Raw genomic sequence first — 19,104 nt, 5'->3', positions numbered from 1 at the left:
GGGTCCGCTGGGCCCGAAGGGGCTGCGGAGCCCATCGGAGGAGAAAGGGACCTCATGGCCATGAGGAAGCGCTCGATCTCCTTCGGCGTCGCGTCTTGCCCAGGGACCGGAAGGTGTGGGGCAGGACGCGGCGCCCGCGACCCCGACGGAGCCGCGTGGGCGATGCCACCCGAACCCCCAGCTGCATCCTGCGAGCGTCGGGGGGAGTCAGAAGAGCGATGACTTCTCTTCGACTTCTTGTGCTTCTTACCTGTCGACGACTTTGACCCGGAAGAGTGGTGTCGACTCTCGGAGCTGTGATGGCTCCGACCCCGTGACCTGTCCCGACCTCCCGTGGGGACCTTTCGTGGCGTGGGGCCGACTGCCGGAGTTCGAGTCGCCTGCGGGACCACTCCTGCCTGGCTCTAGAAGACAGGGCCCGGCAGGTGGAGCAGGTCTTGTCGTCATGGTCGACGCCGAGGCAAAGTAGACACCGACGGTGAGGATCCGTGACCAACATCGTGCGGTCGCAATCCTCGCAGTGCTTAAAACCAGGCATCCCTAGGCAACGCCCGGAGTCGATAGACTTCGAAAGAATGATCAAAAGTGATCCAAAAAGTTAGTCAAAAATCGACTACGGGTTACTGCTTTTTCCAGATCTGCGCGTGCTGGCGTGGAAAAAAGAACAACTGACTTCAGCACGCGGAAGCGGTGTCTAAGTACTCCGACGACGTCATCACAGCGCCCACGACGCCGAGGACAGACGCGGAGCCGCAGACAACGCCTACCGACACGCAAGGGTACTGCTACGCAAAAATTTCCGGATCCAGTCTGACGCCAGGGGATATTCTAAGGTAAGGAATCTATCACTAACGTGTTTAGTCTCCTTGTCTGCATGAACATGAATGAGCAAGACCCAAAGGATTTAAGATGTTTTGGGAACGTTGATTTGTGATCTTGTAGTTTAAGAAATAAAATACATTAAATGAATATACAAGCAGAGAAATTTTAAGGCATGGGCAAACTGGGCAATTGCCCATGGCCCCAATCTTCCAAGGAGACTCCTATGAAATTTATTTTCTGTCTATATAACCTTTATTTCTCTACTGAAAACTTTTCAGCTGTTTTTGTGCGACCTCTTTTCTGATAATTTAACATTTAATTCAGTATTGCTTAGTATTTTGCAAGCTTTAATTAAAGGAAAAATGATAATGAAATTCGACATTGCTATGAAAAGGGGCCCCCAAAATATGTCTTGCACAGGGCCCCAAAAACCCTAAAGATTACACTGATTGCAAGTCACCTCTCAGTTCCATGGCCTACTTAAGTAACTAGGGCTTCAGTCTCCTTCCTCTATATAGTCATGGAGCTCCTCTGGGACTTGCAATACTCTTTTTAAAAAACAGCAGCTGTATATTTTATTCCATATATATTATTGAGAGAATTAATATAATGGCCCAAGCTCCAAGTATCAGCAGGGTTTTATGTAGACAAAAAGGAAGCGGTAGCTTCCCTGGCACAGGTTAGAGTGAACCAGTGCTAAAGGAATAAGCATATACCAATAAGAGATTGAGGAGACACACACAGAAACCACTTACAACATAGGGGTGATAAGTGGTCAAGGTAGAGTAATTCCATGAGGTACATGAGCAGCAGGGGTATGGTTGATCACAGCCTCAAATGTTTTCTTTAATAGACCTATCTTGCTTCTGATTAGGTTACTGTGTAGAGTGGTACTACACTAAAATACTTAGTGCCCGAATCACAGAGCTAATTTAAGACAAAATCCTAAACTTACTACCATTTTGGTATTCACAGAAGGCACTTCCTCATGTTGGTATTCACAGAACACACTTACTCATTTTGGTATTCACAGAAGTTAGGAGTCCTAACTTTAGGACTCCTTAAGTAGTCAAGTAGTCAGTTTACTACTCCTAAACTGAGAAAAATCCTAACTTTAAGACTTTCAGTATTCACAGAAGGCATTTAGGAGTCCTAAAGTTAGGACTCCTAACTTCTGTGAATACCGAAATGAGTAGGTGTCTTCTGTGAATACCAAAATGAGCAAGTGCCTTCTGTAAATACCAAAATGGTATCAAGTTTAAGATTTTGTCTTACGTTAGTTCTGGGAATCGGGCCCGTTAAATTTAATTCTCCCTAACACTGCTTTGAATAGTCCCATTTGGTCCTATGGTGGAGTTTTACTGAAAAACCTGACTTTAATGTAACTCTACTCTACACAGCAGGAACAAACATGCAGCAAATAAATGCGGACAATAAGAGAGAAAACTTTTATTGCAGACACCCCTGCCCCTAAAATAGAATTATGCACCAAAGGAAGAAGGATCCACGCCTGCAGAGTACACTTTCCCTCGCTGTTGCGCAAACCTGTCGCTATATCAGATAATTTCAGGTAAAAAAAGAAGTGGACACCATTAGAACCTGAAAATGAGAGCCATTTGGGTGAACTGAGGGTCATGTTCTGCTCAAATGAATGGTGGTATGATTTTATAAACAAGTTACTTAGCTACGTTGCAGCCTGGCAGATGTCCAGTATCGGACCTCTATGTGCTAATGCAGTGGTTGCAGCTTTATCTCTAGTGGAATGAGCTCTCAAGCCTTTAGGAGGTTGCTTCTTCGTCAATGAGTAGCAGATTTTGATGCAGAGCATGACCCATCTAGAGATGGTTTGCTTCTACACTGATCAACAATTTTTCGCACCAACATAACCCATGAAGAGTTGGTCGTCCACCCGGAACTCTTGTGTGCGTTCAAGGTACAACGACAACGCTCTTTTTGGGTCTAGATGGTGGAGTCGCTTCTCTTTTTTAGAGGGATGTAGAGGAGCATAAAAGGTGGGTTGAGCGATAGATTTGCTCACATGAAATGGGATGAATACTTTGGTTAGAAAGGAGGCCCGTGTGCAAAGCACCAGTTTGTCAGGATAGACTGAGAGATAAGGCGACCTAGGTGATAAGGCCTGCAGCTCACTCAGTCTATGGGCAGATGATGTCGTCACAAGGAAGGCTGTTTAGATTGTCAGAAGCCTGAGGGGACAATTATGGAGCGGCTTGAAAGGAGCCCACATTAAAAAAGTCAAAACCAAATTAATGTACCACTGATGCATAACAATTGGTGAAAGGAGGAGAGATGGACAAGACCTTTTAAGAACCTATGTACAATAGGAGAATTGAATAATGAGGATTGGTCAGGCATCCATAAAAAGGCAGAAAGAGCAGATATATAACACTTAAGACTGCCCAGAGCAGAGCCCTGCTGGGCATGGGAAAGAAAGAAGGTTAGAACTTCAGAAACAGGGATCAATGTCAGCATGCCACAAATGTTGCACACCATGCCAGAATTTTTTTCCAACGGCAGGCATATACTGCCTTGGTGGAAGGATGCCTGGCTGCTAAAATGACATTACAGACTTCATGGAGGAAGGTCAAAAGCTGTCAACTGTTACCACTAAATCACCATGCAAGAAAGTGGAGAGTGGAGAGTGGACAGGTTCGGGTGGAACACCTTCCCCTGTGCTGAAACAGATGATCCTCTGGAAGGGGCAGTCTGACCGGATAATTGATTGCAATGCTCAGTAGCTCGGAATACCAAACTCTCTGTGCCCAGTCTGTAGCCACAAGGATGACTTGCGCCCAGTAATTTCTGATCTTCTTGAGAACTCTGGGCTGGAGTAGTATGGGCGGAAAGGCACAGAGGGGGCCTGAGCGCTGCGAAAAGCATCTCCGAGTGAGAGCCACCTTGGAAACTCAAGCGGGCAAAACTGTTCACATTGCACGTTCTCGATGGAGGTGAACAGATCTAACCAAGGTTCTCCCTACTGTTGAAAGAGAAAAAGCGCCACCTCCGGATAGAGATGCCATTTGTGATCCACTAGGCATCAGTGGCTGAGTTCATCTGCTCTGGTATTCAGGGAACTTGCCAGGTGTTGAATCATCAGGGATATGCCTTGCTATTGAAGCCATGTCTGGCGATGCAGGGCCCCTTGACAGAGGGTCCACGACCCCATACCGCCCTTTTTGATGCAGTATCACATGGCAGTGGGGTTGTCTGTGAGCACCTCCACTATTAGCCTTTCCTTGAAGGAGGGTAGAAAGGCTTTCAATGCCAGTCGGATCACACAGATTGTAGGTTGATGTGGAGTCTGGATTCCAACGGAGACCAGAGGCCTCTGATCTCCACCTCTCCCGGATGGCCGCCCCAGCCCAGAAGTGACATATCAGTCACTACTGCGAGATCTGTTTGGGAAAAGGAGAAGGGTCTGCCTCTAACCCAATCTTGGTTCATTAGCCACCACTGTGGATCACGCACAGTTCTCTCTGAGATCAGGACTATCTCAGAGAGGTTCCCCTTATGCTGTGCCATTGAAACTTCAAGTCCCACTGCAGAGCCTGCATATGCTATGATTGCTATCAGGCATGTGTCACAAGCTGGAAGCAGGAGGTCATGAGTCCCAACAACCTCAGGGTCTCCCTCACCGAAATCCAGCATAGAGGCTAAAACATTGGTATCATAACCTGAATATCCTCAACAGCTCCAATGAAAGGAAGTGTTTGAGAGGGAGTCAGGTGTGACTTGGCATGTTGATTGTGAACCCCAGCAAGTGCAGGAGGGAGGCCCTAGTCTGGAAGTGGGAGACGACAGCCTAGGGTGATCCCGCCTTTATCAGCAAGTTGTCGATATAGGGGTGAACACTGGCACCCCTGATCTCCGCAGGTGAGTGCCAGCCACTGCCATTACCTTGATGAACACTGAGGGGCCCTGGTAAGGCCAAAGGGGAGCACAGTAAACAGAAAATCCTTGTGGTCAATCATAAACCACAGGTAGTGCTGATGGGCTGGTAGAATGGGAATGTGTAAGTAGGTGTCCTGCAAGTCTAACACTACCATCCAGTCACCTGGGCCCAAGGTAAAATTCAGAAACTCTGTCCATCACCACCCCTTGTTGTTTAATATTTTGACCACCCTAAGCGTGGAAGGGTATACTCAGATGTGAGTCCCTTGCTCATTGCACCATCAGGATTCAAGTAAGCCGGGCCGACGACGGCTAAAATGCCAGAAACCGGTCCCCGGTAGCTTGTTTCCTTCCCAGTGTAAGAATTGGCTTGGTAGTTTGGTTTGCCCTGTTCCCATCATGCACTGGGACAGGAACAGACTAATTTGCATATAGCCAGGTTCTGAGCTGGGATGGTGCAGTGAGCTAAAAAACGGTGTTGGATCTAGCCCTGATCTCTTGACTGGGTGAGAGTATTCTGCTTAATTCAGAAACTCTGTCCATCACCACCCCTTGTTGTTTAATATTTTGTCCACCCTAAGCGTGGAAGGGTATACTCAGATGTGAGTCCCTTGCTCATTGCACCATCAGGATTCAAGCAAGCCGGGCCGACGACGGCTGAAATGCCAGAAACCGGTCCCCGGTAGCTTGTTTCCTTCCCAGTGTAAGAATTGGCTTGGTAGTTTGGTTTGCCATGTTCCCATCATGCACTGGGACAGGAACAGACTAATTTGCATGTAGCCAGGTTCTGAGCTGGGATGGTGCAGTGAGCTAAAAAACGGTGTTGGATCTAGCCCTGATCTCTTGACTGGGTGAGAGTATTCTGCTTAATTCAGAAACTCTGTCCATCACCACCCCTTGTTGTTAAATATTTTGTCCACCCTAAGCGTGGAAGGGTATACTCAGATGTGAGTCCCTTGCTCATTGCACCATCAGGATTCAAGCAAGCCGGGCCGACGACGGCTGAAATGCCAGAAACCGGTCCCCGGTAGCTTGTTTCCTTCCCAGTGTAAGAATTGGCTTGGTAGTTTGGTTTGCCCTGTTCCCATCATGCACTGGGACAGGAACAGACTAATTTGCATATAGCCAGGTTCTGAGCTGGGATGGTGCAGTGAGCTAAAAAACGGTGTTGGATCTAGCCCTGATCTCTTGACTGGGTGAGAGTGAGGGTGAAGCTTTTAAACTTCACCCTTCTCACCCAACTCACTGCACACTCAGCAACATACCAGCTCCGCAGTCACCTGGCGTTAAAGCACACCCGGGGCACATTCGGTGCCACTGCGGTGGGCCCGATGATGAAGCATGCCACCAACTAGGTTGGTGGCTGAGGGCTTTATAAGGAAAACAATGTTTCTCCTTATTTGACGTACTGCTCTGAGTCTCCCACTTCTCTTAACCTTAGCTAGTCCTTATTGATACATACATATAACCCAGGGGATACGGTATAGCCTAGCTAGTCCTCTCTCTCTCATTGATTAAAGCAATTGTTATGGACAGCCAGAGGGGCAGGTGATAGTGAATCCTGCCACCAACTGGATGCCGATTTTGGCAAAAGGGCAGATTAGGAGGGTTTTTGTAAGCTGTAGCTGTGGGTGGGAAAGTGGACTGACCAACTGACCAGACTGCTGGCTACCCGACTCACGAGGTCTGTGGGTACCGCGCCCTTGGCCAACAAGGCTGTGGAGCATGCGCATCTCTGTGGCTGGGAGGGAATTGGCACAGTTCAAAGCCACTTTCATAGCCAGAAAAGCGCTCGGGAGCCGAATGCTGTCTCTGAAGAAACGGGTGCCATCAAAAGGCATGCCCATAAAGGAATCCTGGACATCCCCCAAAAACCCAGTTGTCATCAACCAGCTGTGGTGCCTCAGGGCCATTGTTGATAAAACCGCCCTGCACAATGAGTAGGTTGTGTTAAGTCTACAGCGGACAGTGAACTTTGCTGAGTCTCTCCCATCAGCAACTGTGGCAGCACTTGTGCAACTGGGTCCCACAGAGTGTGGGAGTAACGGCTCAATAGACAAGTTATATTCACAGACCACAATGCCAGGCTGGGGGAAGAAAACAAATTCTTCCACAAGGAGTCCGACCTTTTGGATTCCCCTATCTGAGGAAGTGGTAGAGAATGCTCCATGGGATGTTGAGGCTTGGACCACCAAGCTCTCTGAGATAGGGTTTTGGGGATGGTAATTTGGGTCCCCTAGAATGGCACACTGGCGGCGGGCAATCGTCCTCTCACAGGAGCCCCTGTGTTGGGTTTGGACCAAGTTCTTAAAAGGGCATCAGAGAGGGCATAATTGAATGGGAGTAATGGTTCGGATGAGAGATGTTAGTCTTGACTGTTACCGAGGGCAACTGTACGTCAAGGACCTCAGCCACCCTCCACACCACTATTGCGTATGAGGTTCCCTCCTCTGTAGCCATGGTGGGGGGAAAGCATACCAAATCTCGAGAAGTATACAGCCCATTAGCTTCACCCGGTTTCTCACACCATTTCATGCTAGGGTCTTCCTCAGATGACTGGTATTCTCCAGGATCCAGCAACTCCTCCTATTCTTCCCCGAGTCCTAACCAAGAAACTAGGGCTCAGGCCCGATATAGGAGGCAAGGCTTCTGATGGCAGTGGAGTGTCGTGTAGTTCCTATAGAAAATATACAGGATCTGCAGGTTTAGACAACATACACTGTGGGATTGGTGTCAGACGAACTCTGATCACCGCCACCAGAAATGTTAACCTTTCTGTATCAGTTAGCACAAAGTGCCAGTATAATCTCCTCTTACCAAGGACAGAATAGTTTCTGGCAACCTCAGAACATGACAACCCTTATCCCTTAGGACAGTGGAAACAAAAATATACTACTTTTCGTTCAGTCACTCGTGCTTACCTAGTTTCTCTCAGACAAATACAACGAATAAAACAAGCTGGGCGTTTTCAATAATCATTTATTGAACAGTTGTTATTCGGGTGTAGAATAGATGTGCTGCAACAACCGTTACACAGTATAAGATTTAAATGATTAACAGTACTATGGGGGCGATTACGATGGCATTGTGGTGCAAAAGGGACCGTCCGCCATAGGTGCGGCGGTCCCGCGACACAAATTAGGATGCGCCTACCACTGTGGCGGGTGCATCCTGTATTTTTAGCATTGTGGCGGGCGGTGCTCTCAGCACTGCCCGCCACAATGCTAAAAATGCACGAATGCATTTGCATTAACAAAGCGACAGGCACTGCGCAGTGCCTGCCGCTTTGTTAATGCAAATGCAGGGGGGTACCACAGGTACCCCCCGTGTGCACCCCCCACCTCTCCTTCACTCCGGGGGCCTGCAGGGGGCCCCCGAAGTGAAGAACGCATGCTATGCCGCCACTGAAAGGCATCTGTTGTGGCCAATCATAATATGGCTGGCGGTGTCGAATAGACACCACCAGCCATATTAAACCTTTTCCGTCCCGGCCGCAAGGCGAACGGGCGGAAAAGCGGTACAGTCTTTCCGTCCGCCCCGGACCCACCTGCCATCCTAATGTGGCGGGGGGTCATTTCTGTGCGGATGGCGGGCGTATTGCCCCCGCCAGGCCGGCAGTGGCTACCGCTAGCCTGGCAGGGGAAATCCGCCCGCCATCCTAATGGGCCCCATAGTAGGTTAAAGAATGGTATAGCTATACCATCTTACTAAAATCATGGATACATTCAAGTATATAAAACACATGATAAAAGATGCGTACTCCTACAATGCCTCCCTATCTAGATGTACCTAAATGTACTTAGCATGGGTGTAGGTGTTAAGCCAAGAATTCCTCTAGGATCTAGTCAACCCCATTACCTTCAGTGAGAGTGTGGGACCTTGTCCTGGTCTCGAATTGGACACTCCGCGAGGGATGTTAGACCACTGCGAGCTGGAGCACCTGCCTGCAGGAACCTCAGCGTCTCTGGTCAGTGTGTCGGCCGGGAAGTTACGGTCACCTCTAGCTATCTTAGCAAGATGTGCTGTATATATACCCATAGGTCCTACCTTGCTGGGTTACTGTGTCGGCCTGAAGATGACGTCGGGCCTGAACTTTGTACATAGATTTTATACAGGGGATGGTAGTCCTGCTGTGCTTCCAAGAACCATCATGCATAATGTATGAGATTTCGAACTAGGGAATATCTGCGTTCTGAATGCAGTGTAATATCTAGGTAAAAGGTCAGTCCCTGTAAACCGTGTCAAGTGTAATGTAGGGAGAGAATATAGGTGAAGGGTAACCAGTTTACTGAGGCCTATATTATAGTACATATATGGACTATAACAGGAGTTGGTGTCAGGCGACGCCCATCTGGTTTCGTATCGAGTCGGGGATCACAATGGGAATGCTGTGGCCAATGGTCAATGCCAGGAGTATCAGCATCGGGACCAGGGTTGGGGAAGGTTGAGTTGGTACGACTGGCACCAGTCAGGATCCAGAAATTGATCCACGGGGTCCCCTGGACCCTGGGCCATTGCCACTGGCGCAGAACCAGACAGGGTCCACTCCAACCCCATGGGGCCAGAATGTGCGCTTGAGGAGTCAGGCCATCCAAATATGAGGCACATGGCCACATAGAACTCTTTTAATTGGGTGGGGTCACTCCTGCATCGGGAAGTTGGAGAGGCACATAGTCAGCCCAGGCACAGGCTCTACCGAGCAGCCATGCCTTCAATGTTGACGTTGAAGCTCCTTCTTTGTCTCGTCGGCTGATGAGAAGTCAAAGTTCTCTTTGACTTCTTTTTCTTTTGCCTCAACTTACCAGAGAGTCCCAAGGACTTGGAATGGGATGATGACCTCTGACTCTGCGAGGGCTCCCGGGACCATCCTCTTGACTGGGACCTCAATTTTCGCAGAGTCACATGCCGGGCCACCATGAGCTTTAGGGACTGCTCTCTTAAAGCCTTTCGTTTTATGGCACAGCAATCGGAGCACGCCCTCTGGTCATGCTCCACACACCACAGGCAGACAAGGTGCGGGTCTGTCACCAACGTCTGTCAATGATAGGCTCCACAGGACTTTAATCCTGTCTACCTAGATGATACCTTCCTAACACACCAGGAGGAAATCCTCAAAAACACTCAGCAAAATGTCAAAATAAATCCAGTCCAACAGTGACTGAGACGTAGCTCTTCTCCGAATCAGCAATGGCTGGCGGGGAAAGAAAAGAACCCACGTCAGCGTACTTAGGTGCCACCTATATAGGTGCTGTGGATATTACTTCCTGTGTGGACGATGCAGACGATGCACGCAGAGCTGATTGACGCCACCTACCAGCGCACAGGGGTACTACTGACGAAAAATCTTCCAGATCCAGTCTGACTGCTGGGAAATTCAAAGTAAAGGAATCTGTGGCTCGAAGCTTCTATAGGATTGAAAATTTTAAAACACTTTGTAAATCTGAAGGAATTTGCAATTGTAGGCTAACAGTTAAGTTGATATGCTTACCTTAATTTGTCCAAGTACTGAAAAGGGAATCTAGTGTGGAGAATGGGTGGATCAATTGAAGCACTTGTATGCACTGATAAAAAGGGGACGTGCATTAGGAGAAAAAAGGCTAAGTGATACGCTAAAGTCTAGCATATTGCTTTACATTTTAGAAAGAATACAAAAGTTTGAAAAACTCCAACCCTCAATTACAATTTGTTGACTATGAATTAAATATTTCATACTGTATATTGATGTTCGAAGTATACATTTTTCTTTATTGTTTAGGGTTGTTTTGAGGTTCGAATCGTAGACATTGTTTTAGGTTGTCCCAAGCCCCAGTAGCGATTCAGTGATGGTCCACAGAAGTCAAAAGGTTAAGAAACGGTGACCTAAGCAGTTAAGAATGAACAAGACATTGGCAAAGCTTAAGCATGGAGGCAATGCTGAGCCTCCTCCTCTGCATGTCTGAAATGACCACAGGAGCAAGCTGACCCTGACACACATTAACTCCCCTTTGGAGTTCCTAACCGTTCAGAATTTTCTGCAATGTTACTTAACATTTAATTACTATTTACCCTAGACCTTTAGCCAATCATCATTAGCAAGAAGATAGAAGAGTACCTCTTCACAGGCTCCTTTTAGGAAATTTGGAAGGAAAGAGCTAGAACTAGCTCTGTTTAGCACAAAGAAAGCAAAACGAAGGTGTGCACAAAACCCAGCTCAAGCACCTACATAATGGCCATTCCCCATGAGCACATCTCCCCATAGTACAAAATGTATGCAACCTGGATGCCAATATTGATCATACGTTTTCTTCCTATGTATTACATCTCTGGCAGGAATTTACTAGAAGCAGCTTTGTACAATTATGAGAAAGCAGCTCATTGATGGTAACAGGCTCAGCACATGGTGAGACATTAGGCTTTGGTGCCAGTGCTTAGTGCATGGGAAGCTATCTTACCCTTCACTGCGCAAATCGCATCCGTGATTGACGGGAGGGGGTGTTCTGCAACTTGCCGTAAGGGCTCATTTTCAAGGCTGGCTGTTAGGGCATTAAAGCTTGCAGGGGAAGGAGGATTTCAAGCATGAGACTCGAAAAATACGCTCAAGATTCCATATCTCTGAAAATGGAGACATGGCTAGCCGTATATGTAAACATTCCAAGATGGTGGCTGTGCCACTGAAGTTCCTTATCTGAGATAGCACATATCGGTTTCCTGTGATGTCATTTCCTTTTCAGACCATACATAAGGAGGCACTTGTAAGAAACACATTTCTTTCCCTTGTTTTAGTTGTGTTCCTTGCCCACTTGTTACAATTTTTGTCCTTGATTTTTTTTAAATCTATTTGTAGCTGGGTCGCTGCTTGGATTCTTGATCGGGAAGATCTATACTGGGATCTTTCTCAACCCTTGTTCAGGATTGTTTTAGTGCCTTGTGTTCCAATGCCTTGTTTTCCAACAAATGTATGCATTCTTAATCTTCAATCAGGGACTGACAAGGATGTTTTTATGCTCTTTGTGTTTTTTCCTTTTAACCGAGACCCTTTACAGTAAACACTTGCCACCTTTTACATGAATACTAAATGGAGGATTGCACTGTGCCCGCTGGGAGAGGTCACCCATTCCTCTGGAAATCAAGGAGGAAGCCAGATAGACCTTTACAGCATCCAGTACTTGACACTATGTAGGAAATACATCAAAACACAGATCTCTCCAGTGTCTTCATTCCAAACTTGATAAACTCATCCAGTCCCAATGTTATTCTTGGTGTTCTGACAGTTGTAGTTATGCATTTAAGTAAGGTAAAAAGAACAAACTGTATACCAGAATGCAAAGAGCCTTCTTGCTTTCAATTAGTCTATCTCAACGTCCCATGGAACCTAACAAACTATGGACTAACATGTGTGCCCACAGCCCTGACCTACCAAGCCATACTAACCTGACACTAATTCCTCCACCAATGGCCAAATGCCATAAAGACAACTTATGCAGTTCAAAGCGTATGCTTACTACTCAAAGCTACGCACAAATCAGCCCCCTCCCTATACACTTGTCACAGGTTTCTTCAACAAACTTCAGCTAGCCATCCATGATAAGAAGTTGATTATGACTCACCTCATACTCACATGCCACCAGAGTAGGCAAAACACTAGCACTTACACGGTCAACGCCATAGAACTTAGTTTCCACAGAAGGGTAGCACACTAGATTTAAAAAAGCTTCTAAAATTCTTTGTCTTAGGCAAGGAGCATCACATCACACAGAAAGATATCCGACTCCTCACCTACGAGTTGTCAAAGGTTCTGCATTCCAAAGCACACTCAAGGCCCAAGACAAGGCCATGCTGTCACTTTAATTTTGCATCATAACTATGGAATTGAGAAGTTGTGCTATGTAAAACATGTGAAGAATTCTCAACTGAAACTGTAACAAAATGTGCACAAGAGTGGGCTTTTGGAGACAAAATCTTAGCAAAAACTCACTTTCCAAGGAAACATGTTCTTGAACAAAAGGTTTTTGTGAAAATAAATCTTCAACACTTGAATTGCCGTTCTAATAGAATGAAAACTGTTGCTGTTGAAAGGCCACACTGAAGTATGCGGTCATAACAAGCTGCCCACCTTGGGTGTATTAGAAAAAGTGTCTGAAGCACCACGAGCATTTGTGCCCGGTTTGTGTGCCCCTGGGCACTTTGGTATTATGGACGGGGTTATTGGCAGATGCTCGTGGGGCCGTCTCTATAATACAGATCATGCAAGTTTGAATTCTGAACCTCTGTGACCACAAGGGGAGGCTTCCCTTTGTACCCGTGCCATACTGCACACAGGCGCAGTGGGAAGGGAGGCAGATAGGTAGCTGCATTCAGTTTGCACAAGCACTCTCAACAGCACATTCACCGTCATAGGGTGCAATGCCCCGGTCTGTGCCCAGCACACTGAGGTAAGGGTGCACCGTCGTGACAGGGTCCCAGGGTGTATGTTACAAGACAGACTCTGGGACTCTGCCAGTAAATCTGCCAGTTACCCAATATCTAATCTATACCCCATTGTTCACCGAGCTGGATAAGCTCACCTTGCTCTATCTGACTTAACGATTCTGAGACCAAGGTCTCTATTGTAATAATAATGTGAGCTGATATTTGCTCTAAGTGCTGTTTACTTCCAAGGGCTCCTGGAGTTGATGTATATACTCCTAGCTACACAGAATAATTCTATATATGTACAAAGGGTAAATCTACAGTTTTTAAAGGGTGACACACAGTCAAATATGTGCATCCCGAGGCTTCCTAGATATTTTATGCAGAGGGGGAACTCTTTCTCCCCAAATGAAATTGCATCGCAAATGAAAGTATGCTGACGTATATGCATCGTGTTTTGAATTCCAGACTCCTTAAAGACATTTTACTGGTATAAAAGCATATTTTTTTAACAGAATGTTTCATTTATACCTACAAAAACACTGAAATATGATATCACAAGACTATGTAAATATCGAGGGCTATTATTAAGGGACTAAAAAAAATCCATAGCCTTGGATAAAAAGTTGTTGCTTTACTCATAGTTGTTTGTTTTTTAATGTTTGTTTTCCCGAATAGTGGGTATGTTTTCTTCCCCCTCAGTTATGCCACTTATCTCCTTTCGTTAGTTGTCTCTTACATTTGTGCACAGAACAGAAGCCAAGCAACAAACCTCTAAATGCATAGAACATCATATATACATAAGTCACTGTTACAGCATATTATGGAAGTGTACGAGACATTAAGGAGGGCCTCTGCTGTATTTCCCAGATCGGGCACCCCTTCCATCTACAGCTAATTTTCATAGGGCACACTATGAACCAATAATCCCTAAACTCCATGGGCTCGAAGCTGCCGTTCCATCAAATCACTATTTTTATTAAATCAAATAAAAAATATGTCAATTAATATTGTATATGTTGGCCTATCATTGAGCTCACCTACCACACAACAGGGCATGCTCGATAGAGTTTATGAACTACAGGTACACAGATTGGCTCAACCACAAGATATTCATCAGATTTCTGCCAAATGAACCAGCAACTGTATTCAGCTACGGTTGCCATGCCTGGCACGTTCGTATGAGTCAATGAAAGAGGTATAAAGATCCCTTAATGAGGCACAGGGTGCACGATTTCTGTCCGCATTATGCCCTCACTTAAGACCCCTTCATTCCTCCACAACAAACCACCTTAGAGTGGGCACACTCTTCCCTTTGGCACTTTAAGCACTGTGTGAAGTCTGCCTGCTCACTTGAAGGACCGCCAGCGAGAGGCACTCACCCGGAGGGCTGACTCTCGAACTCCTCGGCCCACTGCTCCTGGATGTCCTCGGTGGACAGGTCCACGTCCCGAGTTGTGGCAAAGTTGAACTCGCTGCCTTCTGTGCCATGGAAGTAAATGGCGTTGCCGTCCGACTGGCAGCTATGCTGTAACAAGAGAGAAATGCAGTCTGTTAAATCCAGTTCAGCGGAGGGAACACTGGGGTCTTTGCCTCATATTAACACAGGAGAAAACGGAAGTGACATCCTCGGCCCTTTCACTCGCCTTTATGACATCATAGGACATGCAAATGTCTAAAGTTCGCCCAAGGATGAGGAAATTGCGTACTTGAGAAGGCCGACTTTGTCCTGTGCTGACTCATCAGCTCAAGAGAATACATTTTTCTAATACACAATAACCCGCATAGCTCCCTGTTATTATTTATTTTGCATAATCACGGCCATAGACCACAGATCAGCTAAATGTGCATGCATAGTCTTTATATTAAAGAAGAGCATGAAAGAGGCCTGAAAAAACACATAGTAGCAATGGACATGGTACTTACATAAACATTGCTATATGAGAAATTAAACAGTTTTTTTTAATTTTTATTAGATCATATCTACCTAATTTCTCATACAAGACCAAAGCAACTCCCTCCTATTCACAAGAAGATTGACGAAGTTCCCCACACATGACGACCCACTTATGTGTGCTAGACAACCACAACATATTTCCACCTCTATTACGATTCATCCACTCATCTGTGACCTTTCGCTTACTGAACTGGAATCACCATATCACGTTGTACGGCTAGATACAAACTGACTGCTGAGCGTGGTACTTCATATTTCATCATAATTCAATGAAACCACACGCAGCGCCATCACCTATCTTAATTCTTTGCTCTTTCTACTTTTCCAATAATCTGTGTGTCACTGAACCACCTGAAGCGGATCCTTGTCATACAATATTCAGGAAATCTAAAGAGCAACAAATAAGTGTATTTTTTTACAACATTCGCTGTGTAGAACTGTCTCTTGGCGGTTTGCTCATAATGTCTTGCAATCAGTGGTTCGGGTAGTGGTGGACTTAGAAGGGGGATGCAAGTCTACACAACCCTCAAGGTCATGAGAGTCCATACATACGGATTCAGGCGGGATACTCCAGATTTTTGTAGTCAAAAATGGCTTTGTTTTGCTGTCTCCAACCTGAGATTGCCTTTCCTTATTACAAAATGTCTTCAATAAAATTCTTTGAAATAAAAAATAAAAAAAAATAAAAAAATCTGCCACTTTCCTCTTCTAAAATGTTGGCATGTATGCCAGTCCCACAACAATGAAACTCACTCATGGTTTTCTTTTGTGAATGTTATGCAATGTATTATTGTCGTTATTGTCGTTGTGTGTTTTTTGGCTTAACTTTTTAAAGGCAGTTTCTACAGTGCTTAGTATAAAAACGTTTGGAACTCAGTGAGAAAGTGAGGTGGGTGTACAAATTGTGCTGAGAAAGTCCTTATAAATTATTTAGATAGGTGTCTGCAGACTAAAAAATTCTGATTTACAATAACAAAAAATATCACAGTCTGAAAATAATGGGGTCATGTCAACGTGTGTCCCCTTATATAGAGGGCGCGCAGCAGTAGGGAGCGTGACCCTTGACCCTGGTTCAGGATAGCCCGCTCCCCACACCGCACAGCGCCACCTGTGTTCTCGTATCCCTGCCCGCTGCGGCTGCAAGCTCGCCTCTGCTGTCAGGCTCTTGTTTGCGCCTTCTGTTGTCTACTGCTTACTACTACTTATTTTATGCTACTGTTGTTATTGCCTTTTCTCTCCCCTATTAAACTGTTGTCTTTGATTTTGGTTTCTCTCTCTGCTCTTTGTTGGCCCGCTGTGTCCGCTCCCGCAGATTTTTCCCGCCGCTGACTCCCCTGCAACCCCGCCCTTTCAACGCCCATTCGTCCTCCCTACTCTCCTTATATGGAGGCCGCACAGCGGCCACGGGCAGCAGACACGCCACTGGCACGCCTAAGGCAAGCCCGTCGCCCCCGTCCACGCCCAGCGACAGAACCCCTGGCCCCCGCAGACACCAAGACGCCCGACACTGCTACAAAGCCAACGCCCTCCACGCACTCAACACCGGAAGATCGCATACCTGCTTCCTGGCCGCCCGAAGCACACCCACGGACCTTTCCCCTGCCGGAACTGCAGCTTCACCAGCATCCGCCCCACCAAGCCACCGACCAGGAAAGAACCCAACTACCTCAGATGCCTTCTCATCAACACCCACTCCGCCCGCAAACACGCTGTTGAACTCTGGGATCGTCTCAACTCAACCTCCCCAGACGCCGCCTTCCTGACGGAGACCTGGCTGAACCCATCCTCGGCACCCTACATCGCCGTAGCCGTCCCGGAGGGCTACAAGATCATCCGCAGTGACCGCACCAACGGAGTAGGAGGAGGAATCGCCATCATCCACAGGAACACTCTCAGAGTCTCAACCGACTCTGATGACACCCTCAGCACCGCTGAACACTTGCACTTCCAGATCCACACCGACCCCAACACCACCCTCAGAGGAACCCTCGTCTACAGACCCCCCAGACCCCGACCACAGTTCAGTGACTCCATTGTCAACTTCGTCAGCACACACGCCCTCGCCTCCACAGACTACATCCTCCTCAGGGACCTGAACTTCCACCTCGAGAACAACAACACTACCAACTCCACCACTCTGATCAACAACCTAGGACTCGGACAACTCGTCAAAACACCTACCCACTCCGCTGGCCACACGCTGGACCTCATCTTCTCCGCAAGCCGCCACGTCTCCTTTAACCACACCACCGAACTCCACTGGACCGACCATTGCGGCATCCACTTCACCTTCAAAAAGCCCACCACACACCACCACAGCCAACAGATGCCTCGCCGCTTCTGGAGCAAAGTCACCAAAGACCAGCTAACCACAACCCTCGCCCAGAGCCCACCCGCCAACCCCACCGACCCTGACACCGCCGCCCGCAACCTCAGACAGTGGATCGACGACTGCGTCAACACCCTCGCCCGTTCAAGAAACCCTCCAACAAACACACCAGCAAGAAAGCCAGCTGGTTCATTGAAGACCTCCGGGCCTCCAAGCAAACCAGCGAAAAACTGGAGAAGAACTGGCTCTGTGAACGAACACCAGACAGCTGCGCAGCCCACAAGAACGCCACCCACAGACACCATCGCCTCATCAGATCCGCCAAAAGGATCTCCTTCAAAGACCACCTCGACAACAATGCACACACCAGCAAAGAGCTCTTCAACATCGTGAAGGAACTCTCCAACCCCAGCTCCAACACCAACAACATCCCACTCTCGCAAGACCTCTGCGACTCGCTGGCTGCCTTTTTCCACTGCGAGATCATAGACATCCATGACAGCTTCACAGCAACGACCTCCCCGACAACCACCAAGACCTCTGCCCCCACGACCACCACCAGCACCAACCGTCTGCTCTCCTGGATTAACGCCAACGGCGCAGACACTATCAAGATCATGAACGCCATCCACTACGGATCTCAATCTGACCCATACTCACACCACATCTTCAATAAAGCCAGTACACCAATCGCACCCCATCTCCAGAAAGTCATCAAAATCTCGAGACAGTAACCTTCCCAAAGAGCTGGAAGCACGCCAAGATCAACGCCCTACTCAAGAAACCCAAGGCGGACCTCAAAGACCTCAAGAACTTCCGGCCCATCGACCTGCTCCTGTTCCCGGTGAAGGTCATCGAGAAGACCGTCAACCAACAACTGACCCACTACCTTGAGCAGAACAGCATCCTGGACCCTTCCCAGTCCAGGTTCTGCAGCAACCACAGCACTGAAACTGCCCTCATCACCGCCATAGATGACATCAGGACCCTGCTAGACAAAAGAGAAACAGGGACACTCATCCTCCTGGACCTGTCAGCCGCCTTTGACACGGTCTGCCACTGCACACTACAACATGCCTCCACGAAGCCTGGATTCAAGAGAAGGCCCTGGACTGACCCACCTCCTTCCTCTCCGGCAGGACACAGAGCGTCCGCCTCCCCCCTTTCTGCTCCGAAGCCACAGAGATCATCTGGGGCATACCCCAGGGCTCATCCCTTAGCCCAAAGCTGTTTAACATCTACTTGGCGCTGCTTGCCCACGTCGCCCAACAGCACGACCTCAACATCATCTCCTGTGCCGACGACACCCAGCTGATCCTCTCCCTCACCAAAGACCCAGACACCGCCAAAACCAACCTCCGCGAAGGAATTGAAGGCTGTCGCCGAATGGATGAGGAACAGCCAACAGAAGCTGAACTCGGACAAGACAGAGGTCCTCATCCTCGGATCCACCCCCTCAGCCTGAGACGACTCCTAGTGGCCGACCGCACTGGTAACAGCCCCAACACCCACCGACCACGGACGCAATCTAGGGGTCATCCTCGACTCCACCCTCTCCATGACCAAGCAGGTCAACGCCATCTCCTCCTCCTGCATCAACACCCTCGGCATGCTCCGCAGGATCTACAAGTGGATGCCCACCGAAACGAGAAGAACGGTCACCCAGGCCCTCATCAGCAGCAGGTTGGACTACAGAAAC

General features: G+C 47.7%; 1 protein-coding gene across 1 annotated transcript in view; it reads right to left on the bottom strand.

The window, feature by feature from the left end:
* Positions 1-19,104, bottom strand: part of RELN (reelin) — a 1,675,658-nt gene that overhangs the window by 798,582 nt on the left and 857,972 nt on the right. Inside the window, exon 11 of the mRNA XM_086967429.1 lies at positions 14,502-14,647. Coding sequence (XP_086823555.1) covers positions 14,502-14,647 — 146 coding nt within the window. The remainder of the gene's footprint in view (positions 1-14,501; positions 14,648-19,104) is intronic.

The sequence above is a fragment of the Lissotriton vulgaris genome, chromosome 1_1 (genome assembly GCF_964263255.1).
Source record: "Lissotriton vulgaris chromosome 1_1, aLisVul1.2, whole genome shotgun sequence".
Taxonomy (NCBI): Eukaryota; Metazoa; Chordata; class Amphibia; order Caudata; family Salamandridae; genus Lissotriton; species Lissotriton vulgaris.
This window is presented reverse-complemented; position numbering and strand designations above follow the sequence as displayed.